This window comes from Myxocyprinus asiaticus, chromosome 23 (assembly GCF_019703515.2).
Source record: "Myxocyprinus asiaticus isolate MX2 ecotype Aquarium Trade chromosome 23, UBuf_Myxa_2, whole genome shotgun sequence".
In the NCBI taxonomy this organism is placed as follows: Eukaryota; Metazoa; Chordata; class Actinopteri; order Cypriniformes; family Catostomidae; genus Myxocyprinus; species Myxocyprinus asiaticus.
In genome coordinates this window covers 45897501-45924996 of record NC_059366.1, presented here as the reverse complement: position 1 = coordinate 45924996, position 27496 = coordinate 45897501, and the positions used below count along the sequence as shown (strand labels likewise).

Below are 27496 nucleotides of genomic sequence, written 5' to 3'. Positions count from 1 at the left end.
CAATTATTTGTTTATGTCAAATACTTCCATTTAATCGATTTATGAACACAAATGCTCAAGATTAATTATTAAGAACTACATCAGATAATGAGTTAGCTGGTGGGGTGCATAAATGGAAAAGGTTAAATGCATTTCAGACTGTGATACCATTCAGATAAACTGATGCCATTTGTGTTCACTGCTACAACCACTTTATCTTTTAAACTGGTTTAAAAATCCAGCCTGATCTCACAGTGAAATCAGAAAGAGTAGACCGACTTTTCTTTCGTCAAAATTGGTATACGTTGACCGAAATTTCGAAACACTGCCCCCAGTGGCCAAAGCGGTAACTGTTGCAGGGCATATGGGCACTTGTGAGCTCCATTTATATCCAGGAGAGGTCGCCAAAAGTTAATAGTGAAGCAGTTGTTTTCAGGTTTACAGGACGTTATACAATGAAAAGCGTATATTTATAGATTCTATCCCCCAACCTTACCTTAACCATTAGTGGAGTATAAGAAATGTGAAACCTCCGAATCATGCTTGTCATTGATTATTCAAACGCAGTTGCTGTCTGGCTTTGAACCCTAGTCTTCCATGCAGTTGATGCAAGCGCTGCCAGTCGCACCAGGTGGAAATGTGTTTTGATATTTGTCATTGACAAACTATTAAATGCATTGATCAAAATCCATTATTTTGTAGAGGGGGTCAAAATGACCATTTTCGCTTATAATTTTGGATCAAAACCACTTGGAAAAAACTTGTCAGCGTCATTCTTTTATTTTTACACACAGATATTAAATGAGTACAAATACAGTAGGGTTTCAGCATCTTTGGTGTTTGATTTCCCAAATCGAAAAACTATTGCACTAACTGAAGAGCCACATGTGTATTTTTGCACCTTAAAAAAAAAAAAAAAAAATCTATATTTTGATATTATTGTTTTTATGTTAATAAATACAATTTCAAATACAGGCTTCATCATTCTTTTTTTTTTTTTTTTTTTTTGTACTTCAGATCATAGGTGTTACTAGACCCTATTTGGGGGGCTTCAACCCCCCAAATTAATCTCAGCCCCCCTAAAAATCTGTGACTTTGCAATCAGCACGCAAGTCAATCTACTAACGCAATGCCGCAGCACCATTGAGTGAATGTTTTTTCGTTTTTTAAGCATACAGAGATTCTCTCTAAATGCACACAGAGTTGTGGGAGGCGTGAGCTATGGCACGGGCAAGACAGACAGTCCGACTAAGCTGATCCACCAATCAGAATGTTCATTTCAGACTTGATTGGATATTTGCTAACCAATCATATTTTACGTTTCAGTTCGGGCCGGGACATTTCCAGCATCTAATGCTGATGCACAAACATCCCTGGAGTAAACATAATTTGTGCCGTAAATGTGTCTCCCTGCTAAATGTAAATAAATATATACTGTATATACATTTCAATTTAACTTATGCAATGAAACTATGTGAAAATACTGCATGTTATTGCACCCGTGCTAGGTTTTGATGCTCTTGCGTCCTGTAATTATAACAAATGTGTTTTTTATTCCTTTTTTTTTGTTGTTTTGTTTTTTTGCCTTTTACTGCTGTCAGTGTTGCCTTTTTCTTGTGAGTTCACATTATAGTACACAATTCAGTAGCGGATCCTGGCATAAGTGATATAGGCAGCCGTCTAGGGCGGCAACGCTCTCTTTGGCGGCACGATGTGCCCCCCACAGAGCTTGCAAGATCGCGATGGGGAAAAGGTGCCCCGAACTGTGCCGCCCCGCCACTGGAAGATTGTGATGTGAGAAAGGTGCCCCGTAATTTCTGTATTCATTGTCTAGTTATTTTTATTTAAAGGGATAGTTCACCCAAAAATGAAAATTTTCTCATCATTTTCTCACCCTCATGCCATCCCAGATGTGTGTGACTTTTTTCTTCAGCAGAACACAAATTAAGATTTTTAGAAAAAAATATTTCAGCTCTGTGGATCCATACAATACAAGTGAATGGTGACCAGAACTTTGAAGCTCCAAAAAGCACATAAAGGCAGCCTAAAAGTAATCCATAAAACTCCTGTGGTTTAATCCATGTCTTCAGAAGTGACATGATAGATCTGGGTGAGAACAGATCAATATTTAAGTCCCTTTTTACTCTAAATCTCCACTTACACTTTCAGACGTGAAAGTGAAACTAAACAGGCATCAAATGAGACTTTCAAATGTGAAAGTGGAGATTTAAAGTATAAAAAGGACTTAAATATTTATCTGTTTCTCATGTTGTTGTTGTTTTTGTTGTTGTTGATATTAAGGGGGGTGCCACGTCGGATCTCGCCTAGGGCACCAAGTAAGCCAGAACCGCCACTGACACAAATAAAACAAATAACCATTAATTCTTATGTAGGCTATAAATGGTAATACAAGATAACGTGTTCACGTGAACATTACTACACTCATAATCGCTATACAATGTGTAACAGTTTATTGCGTATTATGTATGTATTAGTTAATTCATTAGAGTAATTATAAAGTATTAACAATGTTCATAGTAGCCTAATGAAAGGAACATTAATGACAGCTATTAATTTAAATACATATTTAACATCAAGTTACCATACCATTTTTCTTAGCAGTGTACTGTACACCATGCCAGCAAGAAACTTACCCTGATATACATTTAGTAAATTCATGTGGGACTATAATTACAACACCTTTTTATTTATTTTATTTTTTTTATGGAATAAAATATATTTCTTACACATTTTACATATGTACTGTATATAAATGTAAAGATATTAATTTTAGAGACCGGATGCATGTTTTATTTTTTATTTTATTTTTATTTATTTTTTTGGATGAATTCACGAGTTAATGACTTACAGACAAACATCATCTGGAGTTAATTTACTCTACTAAAAAACAACCAAGCTAAATGTGACATTTATTGTAATAACAGGTTTTTCTGGTGTTGGATAGATCTTTAATCTATAGAAGTTGCTAAATTATTGATTTTCTATGATAAACACAGTTTTCTTTTTAATTTGTTAATGAATGGAAAATAAATGGAAAAAAATAAAATCTTTGAATGGCTCTTTAAAAGGTTTAATTTTTTTATAACTTTATAATTGTTTAATATAGAAAATGACAATATTCTGAATGAACAGTATATTAGCTGGCTATCTTGAATGATGTAAACAGTAAAAAAACTAAATCACTATCTATGCTAAAGAGTGGAATAGAAAATCCTAGAATCGCCTCTGCTTCAGATCTTTTTGTTGGACAAGATAAACTAGCTTCATAGCATGTGACACACATTTGGTTTTCAACCATTGAAAATGGGTTACATTTAACCAATTATGGATGGTGCCTCATTAGAGCCCCGTATCTCTGGGATTTAACCATATATGGCCTTAAAAATGAAAACATTTTGTTCTGAACCAGAATCTAAAATTATACTTATATATCTTTAATTCTTCTAGAATTTTGGTCTGGGTATCTCAGTGAGTATTGACGCTGACTACCACACCTGGAGTCACGAGTTCAAATCCAGGGCGTGCTGAGTGACTCCAGCCAGGTCTCCTAAGCAACCAAATTGGTCTGGTTGCTAGGGAGGGTAGAGTCACATGGGGTAACCTCCTTGTGGTCACAATTAGTGGTTCTCGCTCTCAATGGGGTGCATGGTGAGTTGTGTGTGGATCGTGGAGAGTAGCATGAGCCTCCACACACTGTGAGTCTCCGTGGTGTCATGCACAACGAGTCACCTGATAAGATGCGCGGATTGACGGTCTCAGAAGTGGAGGCAACTGAGACTTGACCTCTGCCACCCGGATTGAGGTGAGTAACCGCGCCACCACGAGGACATACTAAGTACTGGGAATTGGGCATTCCATATTGGGGGGAAAGGGGATAACATTTTTTTTAAATAAAATACTTCTGGAATTATAGGCACAAACTTTGAAAAAGCAACACAAAAAAAGTGTTTTTACTAGCCGTTTAATCAGCCAATATTTTTGAAAAAAAACAAAAACATATATAATAATAAAGGTTAAAAAACAAAATCTACCTTACTGTCTTTCCTTACTGTGACGGGCACAGAGATAGAGGCTGTAAGAGTCAAAACTGAGTAAAATCCCAGATACATGTTTGTTGTGCAAGCAAAATCCCAATAATAACCAGAAAAAAATAAGATTTTGTTTATAACGCGGGACTTTTCATTATAAACGAGCCCAATTACACTATGGACTCTTATTTTGTTTCTATAAATTTCATACATTTCTATGCTTTCAGCTCACACAACAAGGAAAACAAAACATGCAATCATGCAGTCATCTACACTATACAGTAGACATCAGCGATCACTTGTCAATTGTAATGAATCTTTTTTTAACAACATTTCCATTAATAATTGTGAATTAGTCCATAAACAGTGATGGCTCCGTTACAATGCTCTATATGTGAATATTCACCAAATTAAGCTTTTTGTAGCCTATAAAATCACCAGATGAGGAGTTTTAGCCACAGACGTGATCGTGGATCGAGGAATAACAAAAAATCTATCGCCGTTGATTTTTTGCAGATAACGATACTTCCAAAAATCAACAATCGTCAACAAATCTGTAAAACCGATATATCGGTCGACCTCTAATAAATAGGGCTATTCAGTGCACAATAGTTTTTATCTCTTCATACATATTTCTCAACACAATCTTGGTAAAGTGTGAGTGGCAGGGCAACCTAAAGGGGTTTGCACACCGGACAGACAATGTGGTACATTATAAAATTAGAAACAATTATTTTCTATGAAGGTACGCACAACGCCGCTCTGCATCTGTCGGCGGCACACAACTACATCTCCGAAGGCTGCTCAAAATCCTGCAGTGCCACGGAGCACAACTTGCATAGTTTTCCATTAAATTAGACTCAAATCATAATCAAAGGATGCAGACAAGTACGTATTTTTGTGGTTTGACAGCTTGAATGAAACGTATTCAAGGCTGCAGACAGAGAAATTGCAAAATAAACGTCGATATTTCTAATTGTTCAGTTTGTGCAGGTACACCAGTTTCATACACAAACCTGCAAACTCAACAACGACACTTTGTTCATTCTTGAAGAAGCTCAAAAACCTTCGTAACATTTGTGTGTTTGGTGACTAGATTCACAACTTTGGACTGCCACCTGCACCGCATCGATGCATCCTGTGTCTGATACCTGTGTCTTGTCCTACCCGTGACTAGTGTTATTATTGTTAAGGGATAGTTCACCCTTATGCCATCCCAAGTGTGTATGACTTTCTTTCCTCCGTTAAACACACATTAAGATATTTAGAAGAGTATTTCAGCTCTGTTGGTCCATACAATGCAAGTGAATGGGTGCCAAAACTTCGAAGCAGTAATAAGGATATAAAGGCAGCATAAAAGTAACCCATATGACTCCAGTGGTTTAATCCATGTCTTCAGAAGCGACATGATAGATCTGGGTGAGAACAGATCAATATTTAAGTCTATTTTTGCTAGAAATTCTTCTCCCTGCCAGTAGGTGGCGATATGCACGAAAAAGAATGTGAAAGTTAAAGTTGAAGTGCAGTCTGACTGGGCAGGGAAGAGAATTTCTAGTAAAAAAGGACTTAAATATTGTTCTGTTTCTCACCCACACCTATTATATTGCTTCTGAAGACATGGATTACTTTTATGCTGACTTTATGTGCTTTTTGGAGCTTCAAAATGTTGGCACCCATTCACTTGCATTGTGTTGACCTACAGAGCTGAAATATTCTTCTAAAAATCTTCATTTGTGTTCTGCAGAAGAAAGGACGTCATGCACATCTGGGATACATGAGGGTGAGTAAATGCTGAGCGAATTTTAATGTTTGGGTGAACTATTCCTCTAATCATCATTTACGTTTGTCTTTCACCAGAGAAAAAATATCTAAAACAACATTTTTGAGTCTGGTTGAGTTGACATGGAATGACCCAGTAAGCCAATGACAGGTGCTGAAACCAGCTTTTAGTTTTCACCTGGATAATACACAAGTATCTTACCTGTTCTTTGAATTAAAATGTCGAGAGAAGAGAAGGTCGCTGTGAAGAGTTTTGCACGTATCAAGGTTAAAGGAAATATTGTGATTCTAGTGTGCGGCTGACTGCTTCCCTTGTTCTCGTGTGTCTGTGTTTGCACACTTCTGTCTGTGTTAGCTGGAAGAACACTTTAATGAATCCGTCAATGTTCAGATGGAAACGTTTGTGAGGCCCTTTTGTATCAATCAGATGCTCTCTCTCCAGGGAAATCGATCGGTAAAGCCTGCTTTACAAGCCTGGGGTCGCCAACACTTACCTACACCTTGTTTGTGCTGAAAGATGGAAGATTGTGTGTAGATTTAGCTTGATCTGGGGGTGGGGGGTTGCAGCGTGAAGCATTTACATGTTTTCACTGATCGTGGTATAATTAATGGGGGGGGGGGGGGTGTGCTTGCTTGTTTTGATTATTGGGGGTAATCACCACACTTAGAGGATGTTCACCCAGCTTTTTTACTTCGTAGCAAATAAACAAATCACAGATATGACACAAAACTATTTTTGTTTAATAGCTGAACATTCTGGCTTCGTGAAACATCCCTCAAACTAATTAAATTACATTATTCTAATTAATGGCATATTTTTTTTTTCCAGATCAAGTAGAGGAAAAAATTATGGAATCACCTTGTAATTTGTGTTTCTAAAACAAATACCGGTACATGTCTAAAAATGCAAATTAGTCTGCAGTTAAAAGAGAGTGCTTACAGAGCTTAACGAGCTGTTGGTCTTGGCTAATTGAAAGGAAACATCACCCCAACAACAGAGTTGTCAGTTGAAACAATGGAAAGGATTATAAAACTTCTTCAAGAAGGAAATCCAACACGGAATGTGGCAAAAGAAGTTGGTTGTTCTCAGTCAACTGTGTCTAAAATTTGGTGCAAGTATAAACAAAATGGCAAGGTTATAACTCAGGATAGAAAACTCAAAGCAATATGATTTGAAAGCAGAAAATGCACAACAAAACATACGGGCGGAAACAGGAGCCAATGTTTGCGAAATCGGCTGAATAAAATGGGATTTACATATAGAAAAGCCAAACGAAAACCAGCACTAACACCTAAACAGAAGGAAACAAGTCTCCAGTGGGCTAAAGAGAAGCAATCATGGAGTGTGGATGATTTGATGAAAGTGTTATTCAGTGATGAATGTGCATTGGCCAAGGCGATGATGCTGGAACTTTTGTCTGATGCCGTTCTATTGAAACATATAAAGATGACAGCATGAAGAAAACAATCAAATTTCTCCAGTCATTTATGATATGGGGTTGCATGTCAGGTAAAGGACCAGGGGAGAGGGCAATCATTACCTCACCAGTCAATGCATAGGTGTACATTGAAATTTTGGACACTTTTCTCATTCCGTCGACAGAAAATAGGTTGAAGTCATTTTTTAGGATGATAATGCATCTTGCCACAGAGCAAAGAGTGTTAAAGCTTTTCTTCAGGAAAGGCATATCAACTCAATGATATGGCCAGCAAACAGTCCGTGAAAGAACCAGCTTGATGGAGAATATTGTTTTTCATTAGTGAAGTAAAAATGTAACCGTGCTTGCGAATGTTTTTCGTGTTGACTCTAAATGCTTCAGTGAGGAAGGTTGCGTTTTTGGATGTTGGTGAAACAGATTAAAATATTTTACACTCAGTGAGAATTGCACACCACAGAAGTGCACTTGCATTATGTTCTCTAGGTCATATATACAGTGTTACTGATAAATTATTCATTGTTATATACTTCTATTTGTTCAATCATTCATTCATCATCTAGCTGAGACAGAGATGCATGTTGTGATGTGAGCTGGTGAAACAGGATGAAGGACACAGGAAGGTTGTCGAGATAAGGAGGAAACACATTCTGCAGCAATTACCTCCACACTGATGAAAAGCTCTTTAAAGGTGCGCCGCTGCAGGACGACTCATGGGGGCAACTGCACTGGTGCACCTATACACTCGCGTGTGTGGAGGAATCATGAGCATGAACACATAATCCAGTGTTCAAGGGCGGCATATCGCCTCAAGCATGCCGGATGAAAATTCCCATTTTAACTGCTGTGTAAAGAGCCGTTCTCTCCTCTGGAATGGCAGTAGAGCCGAGAGATATCTGACAAAGCTTCAGAAACTGCATTGATGTCATTTCCCAAGTTGTAGCACATTTGCTGTAATGTTTTTCTGGAAGTTGTTTCACAGTCAGTGGTTTTTGTCAAGGAGTAATATACCTGGAGAGAGCGATCTGTCAGCATTCACATTCCTCTCATTGAGAGTTGCTCGGCTGGCCTAGCAGCCCTTGAAGTGCACAATTGCACACTGCCTTATTTGCTCAAAGATAATTTCTGGTCACTGTAGTTTTTATATTTATTTATTTTTTATACCATGTGTGTGACTCATCACAACCCTTTACGGACACATAGGAGAAAGTATCGCCATTGTTAATTACATTTTTGTTTTTTTTTACTCGCCAGATTTTTGACATTACATGTAAGCGTAATGCAACTGAAAAATAATTTACAAGTTAAGCTCAATCGACAGCATTTGTGGCATAATGCATAAAGCACAAATGTGTGTTCCAGTGAGACACTTACAATGGATGTCAATGGGGTCAATCTGTAAACATTAAAATACTCACTGTTTCAAAAGTATAGACACAAGACATAAACAATATGTGTGTTAACATGATTTAACTGTGATAAAATCACTTACTAACCACATCTGTGGAAAGTTAGTACATTTTACACCATGACGATGTAATGCCAACAAACCCTAAAACCCTAAAATGATGATTTAAACAACTTTACAGCTCAAATAATACACAAGTTTTAACAGAAGAATTAATGTAAGTTCTTTTATTAAATTATAAGCATCACGTTTCTGCCTTTAAACACTCTAAAAATTGATCCCATTGACTTCCATTGTAAGTGTCTCACTGGAACACAAATTTGTGCTTTTTTTTTAAAGAAAAGAAAGGACAAGTCCAATAAAATTTTTGTGGTAATCAACATTATGCCACAAATGCTGTTGATTGAGCTGAACTTGTATTGAACCAGGATTATTCCTTTAAGCCACCCTGAATAGGGGGTGTCTTCACACACATACTATATACACTCAAAACAATTTTTAAGGCATTTTTAATTTCGTAACACAATTCTATCAAATTTAATTGAGTAATCTTTACAAAATAAAATTTAAAAACAAATTATTGGGGGCCTGGGTATCTCAGCGAGTACTGACGCTGACTATCACCCCTGGAGTCACAAGTTTGAATCCAGGTCATGCTGAGTGACTCCAGCCAGGTCTCCTAAGCAACCAAATTGGCCCGGTTGCTAGGGAGGGTAGAGTCACGTGGGGTAACCTCCTCGTGGTCGTGTAAGTTGTGCGTGGATCGTGGAGACCAGCATGAGTCTGTACATGCTGTGAGTCTCCGCGGTGTCATGCATAACGAGTCACGTGATAAGATGCGCGGATTGACGGTCTCAGAAGTGGAGGCAACTGAGACTTGTCCTCCTCCACCTGGACAGAGGTGAGTAACCGCGACACCATGAGGACCTACTAAATAGTGGGAATTTTGCATGTTAAATTGGGGAGAAAAGGGGGAGAAAATTGTATAAAAATATATACCCTATATATATATATATATATATATATATATATATATATATATATATATATATATATATATTTTTATTTATTTTTTTTTTTTAATTAATTTAATTTTGTTTACAAAAACTTGAAATTTAGTTATGAAATTTAAATGTGTAAATCTTAAAAATAAGCCACAATAATTTTTTGTGTATTATGCACACACATATATATATATATATATATATATATATATATATATATATATATATATAGATATATAGGATATTGTATTTTATTTTATAATTCATTTTTCATAATTTTAATCACATTTCATCTTTTTTTTTTAAATGTACAAATTCCACATTCAATAAATTTACAGTATATGATGTTTAGAAATTACATTTATGATAATGATACAAACTGTCACTGTTTGAAATTTCATGTCAGGTACATATTTTAATACAAATTATTCACAAGGTTGGAACCTAAAATGAAAATAAAATTCCACATCTAATGTCTAAGTTCTACTATTTTAAAAGTCCAGAAAAAAATCTGGCATGACATCATCTATATTATAATGAAAATGTTCGATTTATATGTTGCCTGGAAAAAAAATAATCAGAAACTACTTTTTACGGAGCCACTTTGTGTTCCCTTGCAATTATTTTGGATTCCATTGCAATGCCTTTATCCACCCGTTGGAAAAGTAACCATGATTTTACTACAGTAATCATATTTTAACTATAATATTTGTAGTAAAATCATAGTAACAATTCAGGAAAACCAAAACTATGGTAATATTATTATTCTGCCAAAAAAGCTATTATGAGGGAATTCAAAACTTTTTTGTGAGGTAATGCAAACTAATACAAGAAATGTCATTAAAATGTCCCTTTAAATATATTCAATCCAAAGTGCTTCTGTTGCAAGTAATAATTTTTCTCTTTTAATGTAAATCAATTCAAAATGAGAAACATGCCCAGTGAAGTGTAGAAATAGCGTGGCGTGTTCAAAATGAACTCTCTCTCTCTATCTCTCTCTCTCTCTCTCTCTCTTCAGGATCTCATTTGACTCTCATTTGATTCAGTCGAGCTGCCTTGCTAACTACTATCTACATAGACAGCTGCTTTGAAATGCTGTCTAAGTAGGAAGCTCCTAGTGTTTTGGAACAGAGTTGCTGTTTCATTTGTCTCCTCTCTCTGCACTAGCAGCATATGCTAAAAACAGTTTCTAATGTGCTGTAAAAGATTTGTTTTTCTTCAGAAATGATAAATGAGAGTGAGCCAGCGATATCTATTTTCTTCGCTGTGCGATTGGACCGGGTCGAATCAGTCTGCCACCCTGAGGAGATTCTAAAGGGGATTGGATTAGTAAAACGGCCTGTTTTATAGTATTTCAGCAGTTTTCCCTTCAGAGCTGCGGCACAAGGATCTTCGTCCGACCTCATTTGCTTTAAAGTTCTCCACAAAAACTTGACATGATGTTTTTGTGCTCTGTATCTCAGTCCTTTCTGGAACCTACCAAGATGAAATGCTGCAGTAACTTATTAATAGTATTCACTGTAACTAATGCCATATTTAGGCATTCACTACCTATTTTATCAAATCAAAAACATATATTTGATTTTGCATCTAGAAGTAATTATTTATAGAAGAAATCGATCAAATTGATCTTCATTTCTGTCCATTTAATTAAACGCTGTACTGTGCTAATGTCAGTCATTGTTGTCTTTCAACCCCTCTGCAACGTTTATGGATAAAATCACATTTATGAGAGTGAAAAAAAAAAAGGGTGAAATATCAAAACCTAAAAATAACCATTAGAGAACATTCTGTACAAGTTCTTTTTAGGTTGTAAAACAAAAACCTCCTTGCAACGTTCTGGGAACATTATGATTAGCCTAGATATATATAAAAAAATAACTTAAAGAGAATGTTCTTAGAACGTTAGGAATTGTCCACCCCCCCAAAATAACCAAATGGGAACCATAAGCTAATGTTAGGGGAACGTTCTTTGTTTGCTGAGGTGCATTTTACTTTCCGTTTCTCTGAAGCGTTTGGAACTCGCTGATGAAATCCACCGAGACTCTCTGGGGTTTTCAACGTGCCAACGCAAATAAGGACTCGTCTGGAAAGACAATAAATGTGTTTCAGAAGCAATAACAGGTTGAGACGTTGAAGAGGCTTCCAGTAATGACTTGAAAGAGATTTGAAGCAGTTGGTGCAACATAATAAATAATTGACTGCCATTAAATTCTAAGCGCTGTGCGAGGATGGCACGGCCCGTCTGAAGCATAACGCGGTTGTGCCGTGATTTCCAAACAGCAAATGATGAGATATCTGAAGCTTTAATTGCACATTCAGTCGCATGCGGTGCATGAAAGGTTCCTCAGACTCCTTAAAAATCACTGTCATGCTGCGTCATTACAACAAAGTGACTTTGGGTTGCATAATACAATACTACTCATGCTATTTCTGCAGTATAGTGTGAACCCTGTGCATACTTTCAGTAGGCATTGAATACCTGTATAACCTTGTACTTTTGCCAAAATATGCGTATTTTATACTGTTTCACATAGTGCACCACAAGCAGTATTACTCAGTACTCTAGTTTTCCACTCTGAAGCAATAGACAGTTTATTTTTTTATTTTATTTTTTTGCAATGTCTGCCGTTTTCACAATTACATTACAATGGAAACTGTTAAAGGTTTTATGGAGAGAATTAATTCACCCCAATCCATGAGTGTTTGCATAGACTTTATCAAGAGACAAGAGAAAAATGTGCCGTTTCATCAAACGCTCTCTTGAGCCTCTCAGACAGGAATCGTATTCTTGAATGAAGTCTGTGGAATTAAACTCTGAATCTGCTTTCATCTTGTCTTGGCTCTGTTCCGTACGAACCTGGCAGAGAATATGATTCATAAAATCAGACGATAGCAGTGATATCTGTGCAGAATTAACAATGGAAAAGACTTCTTTATATAAAGCGAGCGGATCATCCATCTTGTTACATCTGTAGATTTTTATAGTGTTCATCCCTCATACAGTGGTCTCTTTTAGTCCTCTGATAAGCAAAAGTCATTTGAGTTTAAATAATCTTTCCCTTTGACATGTAAAAGAACTGAAAGTTCTGATTATCCACTTATCAAAACACCCTGAAAACACTCAAAAATGTTTGGAACTGATTTATGTAGTTAATAAATGAGGGTGGGACACCTATGCTGTAAAACTGTGTAAATGTCTAGGTCTCTAAATGACATTACAAGAAAAATTCCTGGCGGATGATAAAACTCCCTTAGACTTGTGTAGAAGGAAGCCTTTGGCTGGGGTCAGAGTGCAGGGTCAGCCATGATACAGCACCCCTGGAGCAGATAGGGTCAAGGGCCTTGCTCAAGGGCCAAACAGTGGCATCTTGGCGGTGCTGGGGCTTGAACCCCAACCTTCTGGTCAGTAACCCTTAACCGCTGAGCCACCACTGCCCTAAAGGAACTCAGAGGAAACCGAGCAGTGCCGGTCCTCCCGATAGGCGAACTAAGCAAGTTGCTTAGGGCCCCCTATCCACCAGGGGCCCCTCACATGGTCAAATACATTATAAGTAGTGTTATGAACATATTGACGGGGTCCCCCACACAAGTTTTTGCTTAGGGTCCCCCAAAAGGCTAGGACCGTCTCTGGACCCGAGCCATATCTAGAGACCAGAATAGAGTGCAACAGTGCGCCGCCACTTTTCCAGCCATCTTTGTTCCGTAAGTATATTTCCCATTCATTTCTTCCATATGGTGTTCTTAAAATCCTACAGGAAAGAGTTGTACACCATGAACAAAAGCAACCAGCTCCAAGGTGAATCACAGCATTACAGACTTTTATTTGAAGCAAAAAAAGGATTTGCCATCAGTGGATCCATCCATTTGCTCAAAGAATTTGTAATAGGTCATCTATCCAGTACTGGTGATGATTTTGATTCATCTCAGTGACTCGAGTCTTTTTAATCTGTTCACCAAAAAGATTTGGTCATTGACCATTTCTGCAAATGACACTTTTGTGCCAGTAGATGGCGCCAAATGACCGTCTTTGAACACGGAAAAAGCAGAGTCATTCACGATCAGAACAAGTCTAATTATCATTTATTAAAATTTGCGTCTCAACAGTTCTACTAAGAGACTTCAGCACTACAGGGTGTTGAAGCATCATATGCATTTCCCCACAAATGACAACAAAGCATATCTAGCAAACTGTGAACTGCTGAGCATGACTTCTATCAAGCTATACAAAAAACACAATACTAGCCTAGAAAATAATTCTGAGTTTCAATAAAGTCCGTCTGCCATTGTAATAAGTTGTTTATCACTCCATGTTATTCATAATTCATCCGGCCCCTTGTTGAACGAGATTGCCTCATTAACGATGACTGATTCATACATTTCATCCATGAACAAGTGTACAGTACATTCAGATCATTCATGAATGAGACGTCTTATCTCGTTCAGACTCAAATGACCGACTCGAACTTCAGTAAAGGGGCGTATTTGTTCAGCGGGTGAAACTAATGAAATACTCTTTAACAGCGTGCGCTCGAATGCTATTGGCTCACGCTATAGTCAGTATAACAGGCATGAAAAGCCACCAAAGCAGTCTCGCGCTTCAAGTGCGGTCCGGTCAAAACATTTCGGAGGGCCATATTTAGCCCACGGGCCATAGTTTGGGGACCCCTGCTCTCTATCATAAAGACTTGCGAGTGGGCTGTTTTGACTAGGGCAAGTACATAACCACCTAGCAACTTGCCAGAAAACCACAGCACCGTCTCATGACACTCAGCAACGCCATGGGAACCTCTCACAACACCCTCACATCATGCCAACAAATATTTCACAAGCAAGCACCACTCTGTATGCTGTCTTACATCTCCTCTTTAGTCCAAACATTGTTATGGTAGAGCAGCCAGTTGGCACGACAACATTTTTTTTTTATCTTTCTATGAGTAATGCAACACAAATTCTTATGAAATTTTTCATAAGAAGAGAGCTTAGTCTGTGTCAGAGAGAGTCTGTGTCATTTGGATGTTAAGCTCACTGTTGCAGACCCTTTTGAAAGATTTCCATTTTCAATTCTTATAGTCCTTTTCTGTGTTTTTAAACTTTAAACACTGCTGTTTTTGCCACAATTTCAGCTAAAGAAAAACACAGATTAACTTCTTGTAATTCAAAGTCTGTCTGTACAGACAAAAATATATAAGGCATTTCAGCTAACCAAAAGAGCCAAAATTGGATTTCAGTAACTGTATTGTAGATTTTAGAGATAATATGTCGAGTCAAATGTCCAGTTACACAATTATTTTGTAAGTGGGATAAAAACACCACTATTTTTTATTGCTGTTGTGTAAACAACGGACCACAAACCACACTGGCAAACATTAAGACGCTAGTAGACAACAGTATATAATGAAAGTACATTTCAACCAAAAGGTCGAGCCGTGTTCTAGTATTTTTTATGTCAGGTTGGGTTGGCATTTTTGCATATTATACAGTCCCACCAGGATTTCACAGCACTTTTTTCCTGATTTTTGCAGCCCAACATGACTGAGTTTGCTGCGGCTTTTCTCAAATTTTGCAATGCAGTTTGCGGCATTTTTATGGGTTGTTATGCAATGAAAACTCACAAATCATCAATGCAATTACATTTAAATGTTTTAGTTTCACAATAACAGAATATGCAGTTAGAAAGCAAAAAAACAAAAAAACAAATTACACACAAACATACCATAGCCTACATTTAGGTGAAACCTGTGGGTATTGAAAGACCCTTAATTATTTTTGTATTACATTTTTCTGCCTCAGTCAATGCAAGAAAACTTCTCTAAGGTTAAAATAGACATGCAATAAATCTGTAAACGAAACACACAATAACAAAAATAAATATATATATATATATATATATATATATATATATATATATATATATATATATATATATATATATATTCATCTATTTTAGTTTAACCCGCCCATGAACGGCACATAAACAAAACTAACTGTGACTGGTCAGTCTACGTGTCAGTCAGACCGTCTCTTCCTGTCATAGTGGCCGGTTCCTGTCTTTAATAAGCTGCAATGTGCACAAGACTTCATTCTGATAGACTGGTGGAGAGGACCTCACTTTTTCCTCCATCTCTAAAATTAGCACTCTCTTTTCCTCTCACAGATACAGTTGAAGTCAGAAGTTTGCATACACTTTGGTTGAAGTCATTTAAACAAATTTTTTAACCACGCCACAGATTTCATATTAGCAAACTATAGTTTGGCAAGTCGTTCAGAACATCAACTTTGTGCATGACACGTGTAATTTTTCCAACAATTGTTTACAGACCGATTGTTTCACTTTTAATTGACTATATCACAGTTCCAGTGGGTCAGAAGTTTACATACACTAAGTTAACTGTCTTTAAGCAGCTTGGAAAATTCCAGAAAATGATGTCAAGACTTTAGGCAATTAGCAAATTAGCTTCTGATAGGCTAATTGGCTAATTAGAGTCAATTGGAGGTGTACCTGTGGATGTATTTTAAGGCCTACCTTCAAACTCAGTGCCTCTTTGCTTGACATCATAGGAAAATCAAAATAAATCATCCAAGGGTTAGGGTTAGGGTAAGGTTAGGGTTAGGGTTAGGTTAGGGTTAAGTCTGGTTCATCCTTGGGAGCAATTTTAAAATGCCTTAAGGTACGACGTTCATCTGTACAAAAAATAATACCCAAGTATAAACACCATGGGACCACACAGCCATCATACCGCTCAGGAAGGAGACGCATTCTGTCTCCTAGAGATGAATGTAGTTTGGTGCGAAAAGTGCAAATCAATCCCAGAACAACAGCAAAGGACCTTGTGAAGATGCTGGAGGAAACAGGTATACAAGTATCTATATCCACAGTAAAATTAGTCCAATATCGACATAACCTGAAAGGCTGCTCAGCAAGGAAGAAGCCACTGCTCCAAAACTGCCATAAAAAAAGCCAGACTACAGTTTGCAAGTGCACATGGGGACATACATTTGTGGGCAGAACTAAAAAGCATGTGCGAGCAAGGAGGCCTACAAACCTGACTCAGTTACGCCCGTTCTGTCTGGAAGAATGGGCCAAAATGCAACTTATTGTGAGAAGCTTATGGAAGGCTACCCAAAATGTTTGACCCAAGTTAAACAATTTAAAGGCAATTCTAACAAATACTAACAAAGTGTGTGTAAACTTCTGACCCACTGGGAATGTGATGAAAGAAATAAAAGCTGAAATAAATAATTCTCTCTATTATTCTGACATTTCACATTCTTAAAATAAAGTTGTGATCCTAACTGGCCTAAGACAGTTTAAATTGACAGTTTAAATGTCAGGAATTGTGAAAAACTGAGTTTAAATGTATTTGGCTAAGGTGTATTTAAACTTCTGACTTCAACTCTAATTCTGCAGTAGATGGAAAAACAACGTCCTCTTCACAATATAATAGACAGCAGAATCAGATCATAAAATCGAGCATTCTCCCGCACAGTCAGAAGAACCAACTGACCTCACTGAATGAGGTTAAGCACCACGTTGCCCTCAACTCTGTCTATATTGCCAGCATTTTAAGATAATCCAATAGGCTGCTGTACCCTAGAGAGTGTCACCTGTGAGAATTGGTGACACTCATAGCAACAGTGAAGCCTCAGTTATCATTTATCATTACTACTGATTGATAGATTACATACAAGAACTTTTAGAATAAAACAATTTTATTTAGAGTATAATTTTGGTTTGTTTTTTGTTTGTTCAGCCAATTTGCATGTCCCTGTTCATCAAGATTACATTTTAAATAGGTTATATAAATAAGCATTTTTTCATCCTTTCATTCTCATTCACCTTTATGCCCATGTGTTTTCTATCGCTTTCCACTCCTAATTAATCTACAAACGAATAGGGGAAAATGAAATTAGGCTGCTTGAGCATTCAGTGTCCTTTCAAGTTTTGTCTTTCGTGCATAGACGTGTTTTAAAAATGTCAATTGGTATTATTAGTTGGCTGTTATGTAATGTATGATGTCCATAGGCATAGGGTGTCTTATTCATTGTGTAATGCTGTTTTCTTAATGGCATGTATCGCACTGAAGTCCTAGATTTAAACTGCACGGGCCACCACTGATGACTTCTAATGTGCTTTTATTGAATTTTTTTCTTTGTCTAATTCTTTCTTAAAATGTTTTGTTTATTTTCTGAGAAAATGCTTAATTTATCTTTGTTCCTGCGCTCTCTGTTCAACCCTGTTACACTGTAACATTTCCCCCTTTGAAATAATGCTTTGATCTTTCTGACATCAGATGCTTTTAACCATATGGTTCCACAAAGGTAAGTATTAATTCATTTTTCATTACAGTTAAAAAGAGTTACATGTTATAAGATAAAGTAATGGATTATTATTATTGTTTTATTTTTATTATTAGGATTCCTCCGGTAGGAGGAAACCTATTGTTTTTGTTAGTATTCTTCTTCTTCTTATTATTATTCCTGTAGCTCGAAATTGCGCAATAACTCAAGATCTCCAAATTTTTAAATTTGGCACATTGATACTACAGGCCACGAGTAACTACCACACCAAAAATGGCCCACGTGAGCCTATAGTCCAAAATAAGTCCACACCATAAGTCCAACATTTCTGAAACCTGGTATATATGTGTAAGGGGGTTTCAGTGGAAAGGAGGAGGCGAGAACCGGCTTGACAACTTAAATAATAATTTATTAACCAAAAAACACAACCAAAACACACAACTGAAAACACACAGTACAGCTGCCTGCAATTCTCTCTCTCTCGAACTGTCGTCCCCGGTCGCCTTTATCCCTCGCGCGCCCCATCAGGCTGATTGGGGACCGGGTGTGTCTCATTCCAGCCCGGCCCCGCCCTCCTCGGCTCTACACTCCTCCCGGCGTTGCCTCAGGCCGGGGAGCCCCCGGCATGACGTACATCCCCCCCCACCCTTCCTCTCCGGGGGGGGGGCGTGCCTTATGCCCCGACTGCCAGCGGGTCCTCCCCGCCTTCCTCGACCTGGGAGGAAACAGGAGGGGAAAAAACAACACAAAATGGCGAGGGAAAGGCCAACACGGAGCGACAGAGAGAGAGAGAGGAGAGAGAGAAAAGAGAAACTCACCGGTTCTCTGATGCGCCGTCGCGTGGTCCCCGATCACTACTCCACCCTCTCAGGCGGACTGCAGCCGCTCCTCCCCGGGCGGACCAGAGCCAGACCTCCGACCCCCAGCGGACAGAACGCCCCTCCGCGTTCCTGGCGTCCCATGGGGACTCTCCTCCGCCCCTGGCAGCGGCCCTACCACTCCAGGCGGTCGGGGAGTCGCTTCCCTCCTCCCCCCGTGGACGGCGGTCTTCTCTCGACCCCTCCACGTTCCCGGGGGCTGGCAGGGCACTCCTCCGCCCCCAGCAGCGGCTCCCTCGCTCCAGGCGGTCGGGGAGTCCCGTCCCCACTCGCCTCGCGGACGGCGGCCGTTCCCCGCGTCCGGATGGTCGGGCTACTCCGTCCCCCATCGGACGGCAGTGGCGCTCCCCTGGGTGGACGGCAGTGTCGAGGATCCTGCGACGGGAATCCCTCCTCCTTCCCGGGTTTCGGCACCAGTGTAAGGGGGTTTAGTGGAAAGGAGGAGGCGAGAACCGGCTTGACAACTTAAATAATAATTTATTAACCAAAAAACACAACCAAAACACACAACTGAAAACACACAGTACAGCTGCCTGCAATTCTCTCTCTCTCGAACTGTCGTCCCCGGCCGCCTTTATCCCTCGCGCGCCCCATCAGGCTGATTGGGGACCGGGTGTGTCTCATTCCAGCCCGGCCCCGCCCTCCTCGGCTCTACAATATGCCTCGTTTCTCATGAGGAACAAAAAAGCCTCTAGAACCCATAAAGCCTGAACCATAGCTCCAATTGACTTGAAACTCGGTATGTATGTGTAGGATACATGTCTTTCAATTTTATTTTTAGCAAAAATGAATACAATACAAATTGGCTGAAAGGTGCACATTTATGTAAATGTCCACATTGTCTCAATATACATATGTCCAAAAAATCTAATGCCATTTTGACTAATGTTTTTTCCAACCTAACAGGCTTCAAGATGACATCACTCTGAAGTACTGTGCAAAATTTCACCTTGATATGTCAAAAGATGACAGAATTACAGTTTACTATTATTTATCGCTAACGCTAAAATAATGCTTTACAAATCCGCTAGTCATAAAACCGATACCTTGATTCAATCACCAGTTCATATGAAGACTCTTGCAATGTTTAATAAGAAATTAATGAAATGTTGTGTACATGTGTGAAGTACATGTCTCTACCATGTCAATTTTTACATAATTTGCAGTTTTGAGGAGGAATCCGCATTGATGCTTGCAGCTATATTTATTATTATTATTATTATTATTATTTATAACAAGGCACACCAATACTACCACAATTTATTCAGTTATTTATTCCAATTATAAGCTTATACATTTCAAAATGTCTGTGATGAGGTTGAAATAATGTAACACTTTAAAGGTTGGTTTAGGGTTAGTAAAGTAAAAAAAAAAAAAAAATATTGATGTGAATGTACAATATGTGAAAAACAATATCCATGTAGATTTACATATTCCCCTAATATACAATATTTAGTATAATTATAATTAATGTGACATATATTTCAAATATTTCTGTCAAAACACCATAGTTTCTTACAGCAATGTAGTAAGAATGGTGATGTGCGGATTGAAAAGAATATAATTATTAGAGCTCTCAGTAGATTCAATTTTTTAATCGTGATTCATCTCAGATTTTAAAAGTGCTGAAATTTGACTCTTTATATATTGTACTTATTTCCTGTCAAAATGCATTTATTTCCTTCTTTGGAAAGAACAACACAATATAACAAAATAATATAACAATAATGCTTCATTAACATTTTCCGAACTCCACAGTACAAAGACAGAAATTCACTAAAATAGCACCATTTCAAGTAACTAAACATTTACCAAAGTCTAAGTGGGATGTTGACTGATTGATAGAACTACTATTCATTGCAATGTGCATTAAATCTCTTAAACCCTCATCCTCTACAATATTTAAAGTCATCAGGCTGTCTTTTCACTTTGGATAAAGAATGCACATGATTAGTTTCAGGACAGCAAGTGCCGCGTTGAACTCCATATGAAAAGCGCGTCTTGTTCTGCTTTTAGCTCTGGTACTGCTGATGGAATTATAATTCATCCGAATTGTCTGGTACTCATTAGCTGATGCTCCAGAAGCTCGGCGGCAAGGGGTACGAAGTTGAAATTATGTTACATTTGAGTGGAGCGTCAACAGACCCTCTATGTGGTAAAATTATGACTTACAAAAGACGCAAAGAACTTAACTTTTGTCACAAGTCCCATCAGCGTTTGTTTTATAAGAGGTCCTTTCTATGGCATGGACTCACTGTTGTGTGTTTGTTTGTAGTGTGTAACCATCGGGGACATTACACTCATTTTAACTCTCCTGAGCTGAATAAAATGTCAGAATCTAACGTCAAATCCGTAACTGCCTTAATCACGATTCAGAAATCGTGATTAATCGCATGCGTTAAAGCGTTTACGCCGACAGCACTAGATATTACCATTGTGAATGACACAATGTTTTCCTGTTTACCTAGTCACTGCTGTTTAAAATGTCGGGGCTGTTTAATCTGGTTTCAAAGAGTTTTGCACGAAGCCTTTATGGTTTTCATATCTCACGCTGTGTTTACCACGGGACTGTGCGGTGCGTGCACAAAGCAGTTTCGTCAGCACTGCACGGGAGAGCCAGTCCCTCTCAGTTTAATCAGGTAGTGGTGTTTCATCATACTTTCGGAGTATTTGGTGTTTTCCATGCACAGCAGTAAATGGCAGCACTTAATAAATAAGAGTGGGGCAACTGACCGGCCCAATGCTTGACCGGCCCACTGGGAAAATGCCCAGTATGCCAGATGGTCAGTCCATCACTGCTAATAAATAAATGATCAACAAATTTGTCAAATTTATTGTTAAAACTTCTGGCTAGATTACATTTGCTCTAATTAACATTTGTTTATTTAGAAATGTATGTATGCTTTCTATAAATAAATGTATTTCCCCCCAAGGTTTCTTTCTCATCTAGTTAAACATCTTTTATTTGCTTTTTTGTAAAGTTGTTTTGCTAAAATATGTATTGTGGAAAGTGCTATACAATTAAATGTAATCATATACATACATACATATATATATATATATATTCACCACTGACAGGTGAAGTGAATAACATTTATTATCTCGTTACAATGGCACCTGTCAAGGGGTGGGATATATTAGGCAGCAAGTGAACAGTCAGTTCTGAATTTCATGTGTTGGAAGCAGGAAAAATGGGCAAGCGTAAGGATCTGAGTGACTTTGATGAGGGCCAAATTGTGATGGCTAGACAACTGGGTCAGAGCATCTCCAAAACGGCAGGTCTTGTGGGGTGTTCCTGGTATGCAGTGGTTAGTACCTACCAAAAGTGGTCCAAGGATGGGCAACCAGTGAACCGGCGACAGGGTCATGGGCGCCCAAGGCTCATTGATGCACGTGGGGAGTAAAGGCTGTCCCATCTGGTCTGATCCCACAGAAGAGCTACTGTAGCACAAATTGCTGAAAAACTTAATGTAGGCCATGTTAGAAAGGTGTCAGAACACACAGTGCATTGCTGCTTATGGGGCTGCGTAGCCACAGACCGGTCAGAGTGCCCATGTTGACACCTGTCCACCACCGAAAGAGCCTACAGTGGGCACGTGAGGGTCAGAACTGGACCATGGAGCAATGGAAGAAGGTGGACTGGTCTGACGAATCATGTTTTCTTTTAGATCACGTGGATGGCCGGGTGTGTGTGCGTCATTTACCTGGGGATGAGAGGGCAGCAGGATGCACTATAGGAAGAAGGCAAGCCAGCGGAGGCAGTGTGATGCTCTGGACAATGTTCTGCTGGGAAACCTTGAGTCCTGGCATTCATGTGGATGTTACTTCGACACGTACCACCTACCTAAAGATTGTTGCAGACCATGTACACCCCTTCATGGCAACGGTATTCCCTGATGTCAGTGGCCTCTTTCAGCAGGATAATGCACCCTGTCACACTGCACACATTGTTCAGGAATGGTTTGTGGAACCTGACAAAGAGTTCAAGGTGTTGACTTGGCCTCCAAATTCCCCAGATCTCAATCCAATTGAGCATCTATGGGATGTGCTGATCCAACAAGTCCAATCCATGAAGGCCCCACCTCGCACCTTACAGGACTTAAAGGAACTGCTGCCAGATACCACAGGACACCTTCAGATGTCATGTGGAGTCCATGCCTCGATGGGTCAGAGCTGTTTTGGCGGCACAAGGGGGACCTACATGATATTAGGCAGATGGTTTTAATGTTGTGGCTGATTGGTGTATCTACTGTATAACTCCTGAAATGTTCTGACACAAATTAACCTGTTTCCTCAGATTGACCACTCTAATATCCTAAACTTTAAATGCAAGACATGAGATTGTGTTTGGCTGCTGTCCATGGTGCTGAACATCTGCCTGCATAGCAAATAGCAAATAGCCTTCTGATCCCACTTCACATGGACTGTGGACGAACCAGATCTCAGCAGTGGGATTTCCTCAAGACCTTTCACATCCTGACATCAAAGTCAAAAAGAATACAAAATGTACAGTTGTGGTGAAAAGGAAGCTGTTTTATAGAGATTCATTCCAATAAATGTCATTCTCTACTGAAATACAGTGTATGTGATATACCTTTGGATGTGAACAGTGCACTTGATAGCTGTTGGAGTGTAATTGTGATGCTGCAGAGCACTCTGTACAGAGCTCTTCGCTCACGCTGTGAGTCACACATGGAAGTCATGTGATGACTGAAGAGGTGCCTACTTTTATGAATGAAATTCTTCAATGTTAGACAGACTGATTTCTCTCGCTCGCCCTCCTTTCCAGAAGTGCTGCCTAATGCTGACTGCAACATTAATGCTAAATGCTTCATATGGCTGAATGATATTAATAGATAATGTAATTAATAGTTTAAGTGTTTCAGCTTCTTGCACGGTTTCCAAAATATTTCAACAATAGAAATGATTATTTGTGAGTTATTTGTTTTCTTCTATCTTAGATTTTAAAGGGCCAAACCAACACATGCTATTCTTATCTCGGGCATTTGGTTTATTCTAGTGCTGGGGTGGGGGAATCTTCGTCCCTATCACATTCAGCCCCAAAACATTTTCAGTGCAACCGGGTTGGGTTATTGATCATTTGTATAAATGTTTTATATAAATGGTGTATGTCTATGGTTACTGATTTTTATTTTTATTTTTTTGGTTACAATTATAATGTGTGATTTGCCGTTAAGCAGAATTACATTCAATCCTGTAACATTCAACCCCAAAATAATAGTTTGAAAAGTGGTTCAGCTTTTGGCACGGTTTCCAAAATGATTTAGCAATAAAAATGACTGATATGATTCTTTTTTCTTTTTTTTTCTTAAATCTTAAAAGGAAAATTCCAGGTTCAGTATAAGTTAAGCTCAATCAACAGCATTTGTGACATTATGTTGATTACCACAAAAAAAAAAAAATAATTTCAGCCAGTTTCTACTTTTCTTTAATAAAAGCAAAAATCGAGGTTACAGTGAGGTACTTACAATGGAAGTCAATGGGGCCAATTTTTGGTTGGTTTAAAGGCAGAAACGTGAAGCTTATAATTCCATAAAATAACTTACATTAAATCTTCTGTTAAAACTTGTATAAACTTATTTGAGTTGTTTAAATTGTTGTTTTAGGGTCGTTTTAAGTGTTACATTGTCATTGCTTGTATTGAACCCAGAATATTCCTTTAAATTAGATTTTTAAGGGCCAAACTAGCACATGCTCTTCTTTGCATTTGCAATAGACATTGACATATTTCCCACTATACGTTAAAGGGGTTAAGTTCTTCGACAGAATGATAACCCCTCTGGTTACGTGCTTTTTATCAGTGATGTAGGATCAGACTGCTGCTTTAAGCTCTCTGGTGCTGATGTTGAAGTGAGCTGGGATGCTTCGAATCATTTCCACCTCTGCGGCAGACTAAAGTAAAGGAGAAAGAGGAATAACCCCCATGTCTCTTCCAGCTGTTTCCCTTGTCAATAGAAAAGGCTTTTATTCTGAGACAGACAGCACAATCAGACAGGAGCCGAAAAATCTGCGCATCATCTGCACATCATATGGCACTCTTTAATATCCATTTATCCCTGTTTTCAGAACACGGTGGCCATCGCATCCATACATTTACCGCTGGCTGTTTCTCAATCTGTGGATAACTCCACCTGCAAGCTGCAGTTGATCGTCTTCCGCAATGGAAAGCTCTTTCCTTGCACGGGGAATTCGTCAAATCTTGCGGATGATGGGAAGCGCAGGAGCGTTTCGACACCAGTTGCATTCACCAAATTAGGTAAGGCTGAAAATTGTCCGTGCATTCGTCTTTTTTTTTTTGCCAAAGAGTTTAACCTGCTATGCATCCATTAACTGATTGAAAGAAATAGCGACCATGTCATTCGATTTTTTTGCCGGCGAATTTATGGCGTCTTTTTTTCCTAAACGCACCACGTCACGCGCAATTATGAGCGAGCTTGACTGGAATTGCATGCATGAATTTGCAGCAGTTACACTGCATTTTTATTTTTATTTTTATGGGTAGAAAGGAATTACGATATTGCAGTGGGATATTGATAGCATGGCGTCACACGCGATTTTAAGCAAACGTTGTTGCAATGATGTTGCAACAGTTCACGTGCGCTAATTTAACAGTTCAAAGTGAAGAGCCAGTTACCTGCGCAATGAGAAACTGCACTAATAATGACGCAACAAAATTGACAAACACCAGATCAACAGATTGATAGTGATGCATGTTCATGGCACATATAAAGTAGTCTGCACTAAAGCTCTTTTTGATTCATGGACGTGCGTGACTGTGTGTGATTGCGTGCGTCGACTTCCATAAAGCTCTTGGATAGCTCTGGAATACTTGTGGACTTTCTTGACGCAATGTGTTGCTCTCCGGTGTAGATGGGTGTAGCCCCGGGAGCCCCGTGCAGCCGGTTACTGTCGCTCTCCGGCACTTCTCGCGGGGTGTAGACCCCACCGCAGCCTACTGGGATTTTGATCTGCTCGATGGACACGGCGGCTGGCGGGCGGAAGGGTGCCACATAACGGGCTCCGGACTCAACACGACCACCATCCACTGCGCACACCACAACAACCTCGCAGTGCTCATGGTAAGTGAGTTATGTTGATATCATTTACTTCTCTGAGTGCTTTAAATGTCCCCTTTTAAAAGTCCTGGGTCATTTATTAAACTCAAATGAGATTAGACTCCAGTGGCATTGTGCAGAGTACATGTACAGAGCCAATGGAACACAGTTAGCATCTAATTAGAAGCGCAAATAGCAATATATTGAATAATATTATGGTTATAGTGGAAAAGCGATGGGATGGCAAGAAACCAGTTCAATGCAAATGACAAGGGATATAAATAGGGAATGTGCAGCATACAGTGGGAATGGTGTAGAAGGGGGACGCGTCCTCAACCATTTCTCATCTTTTATGGATGGATGAATGGATGGATGGATAGATCTGTTGATTCTACTGGGCATAATGTGGTTAACAATGCAATAACTAACTGCAAAATAGGAATTTCAATTTATAAAGTTGGATGTTCCAAGAGGATGATATAAAGAGTATATCTTAGAGTATTCTTGTTCCATGATTGGTTTCAGTTTATGTCCGAAATTCCATACAACTGTTGTTGTAACTGGTGGTGGTGGTGAAGATGGTTAAACATGGTGTTCTGGTGACTCAAAAGTTGTAGGTTCGAATCCCACTCGGGCTAATTCATTAAGTTGCTTTCTTGATAGAGACACTCCAGGTTACTCCATGAGGACTCCACGTGTTATGAGTGTACTGTAGACAGTTTGCATGAAAGCATCTGGTAAGTGACTAATAAGTGTGTGTGGGGGACTTGTTTGTTCTGCGCCCCCTTCGGATCATCAGCTGCAGTGTGGCTTAAATGTGCAGGAAAGTGCGACAGCACCGTCTGCATGACTCGATCACTCTCTGATCGGACTCATGCTCGGATATCAGCGGATTCTCTGTGTGAAATCGGTTTGATGAGGAATTTAGCACGAGCGCAATGGCATCTAATCATCTGTATTCAGGGACTGATTATGACTTGCAAAGGCCCCTGGGCCAATTATCTCCAAGGGCCCCCCTCCCATCCTTTTTTTACATAGCAACTGGCCCAAAGTTTTAATACCCAAAAGTTGTTGCGGGGGGATCGCCAAACTGGATCGCGCAACATTAAAGCCCAGGGCCCACCCGGGCAGTCAAGGGCCCTTGGTAGTCAAGGGCCCCTGGGCACTGGCCCCATTGGCCCGGTCGGTAATCCATCCCTGTCCATAGTGCCGCCGCAATCTCGAGCTCACAGCCACCGAATGTTCACCGACGAGTGGGACTCCATAGACTGAGAGGTCAGTCTGAACAGAATGTGGATGTTCTGCATTAAACGATTTGATATGGATTTAATGAACTCCTGTGTGGTGATGAGATGTTATATAGTGTGTTCTGGTGTATTTACTTGTCAACTGAAAGTCCAAAGTGATTCTCGCGATTCACTTAAGTAAATCAGAGTGATCCATTGTTGATGCTGAGAAGTCTGAGTGCAAATGAAGTAGGAGTGCTGAAGAAACTTTTTAAATGTGTGTATCTATCGTTTACCTGGATGTAAGCTTATGAAAGCTGTGTGTGTGTCAGAGAGAGAGAGAGAGAGAGACAGATAGAG

At 39.1% G+C, this 27496-nt stretch overlaps 1 protein-coding gene across 1 annotated transcript in view; it reads left to right on the top strand.

The window, feature by feature from the left end:
- Positions 1-27496, top strand: part of LOC127414358 (adhesion G protein-coupled receptor A3-like) — a 152210-nt gene that overhangs the window by 84935 nt on the left and 39779 nt on the right. The window contains exons 13-14 of the mRNA XM_051652331.1: positions 24922-25111; positions 25726-25934. Of these exons, the coding sequence (XP_051508291.1) occupies positions 24922-25111; positions 25726-25934 (399 nt within the window). The remainder of the gene's footprint in view (positions 1-24921; positions 25112-25725; positions 25935-27496) is intronic.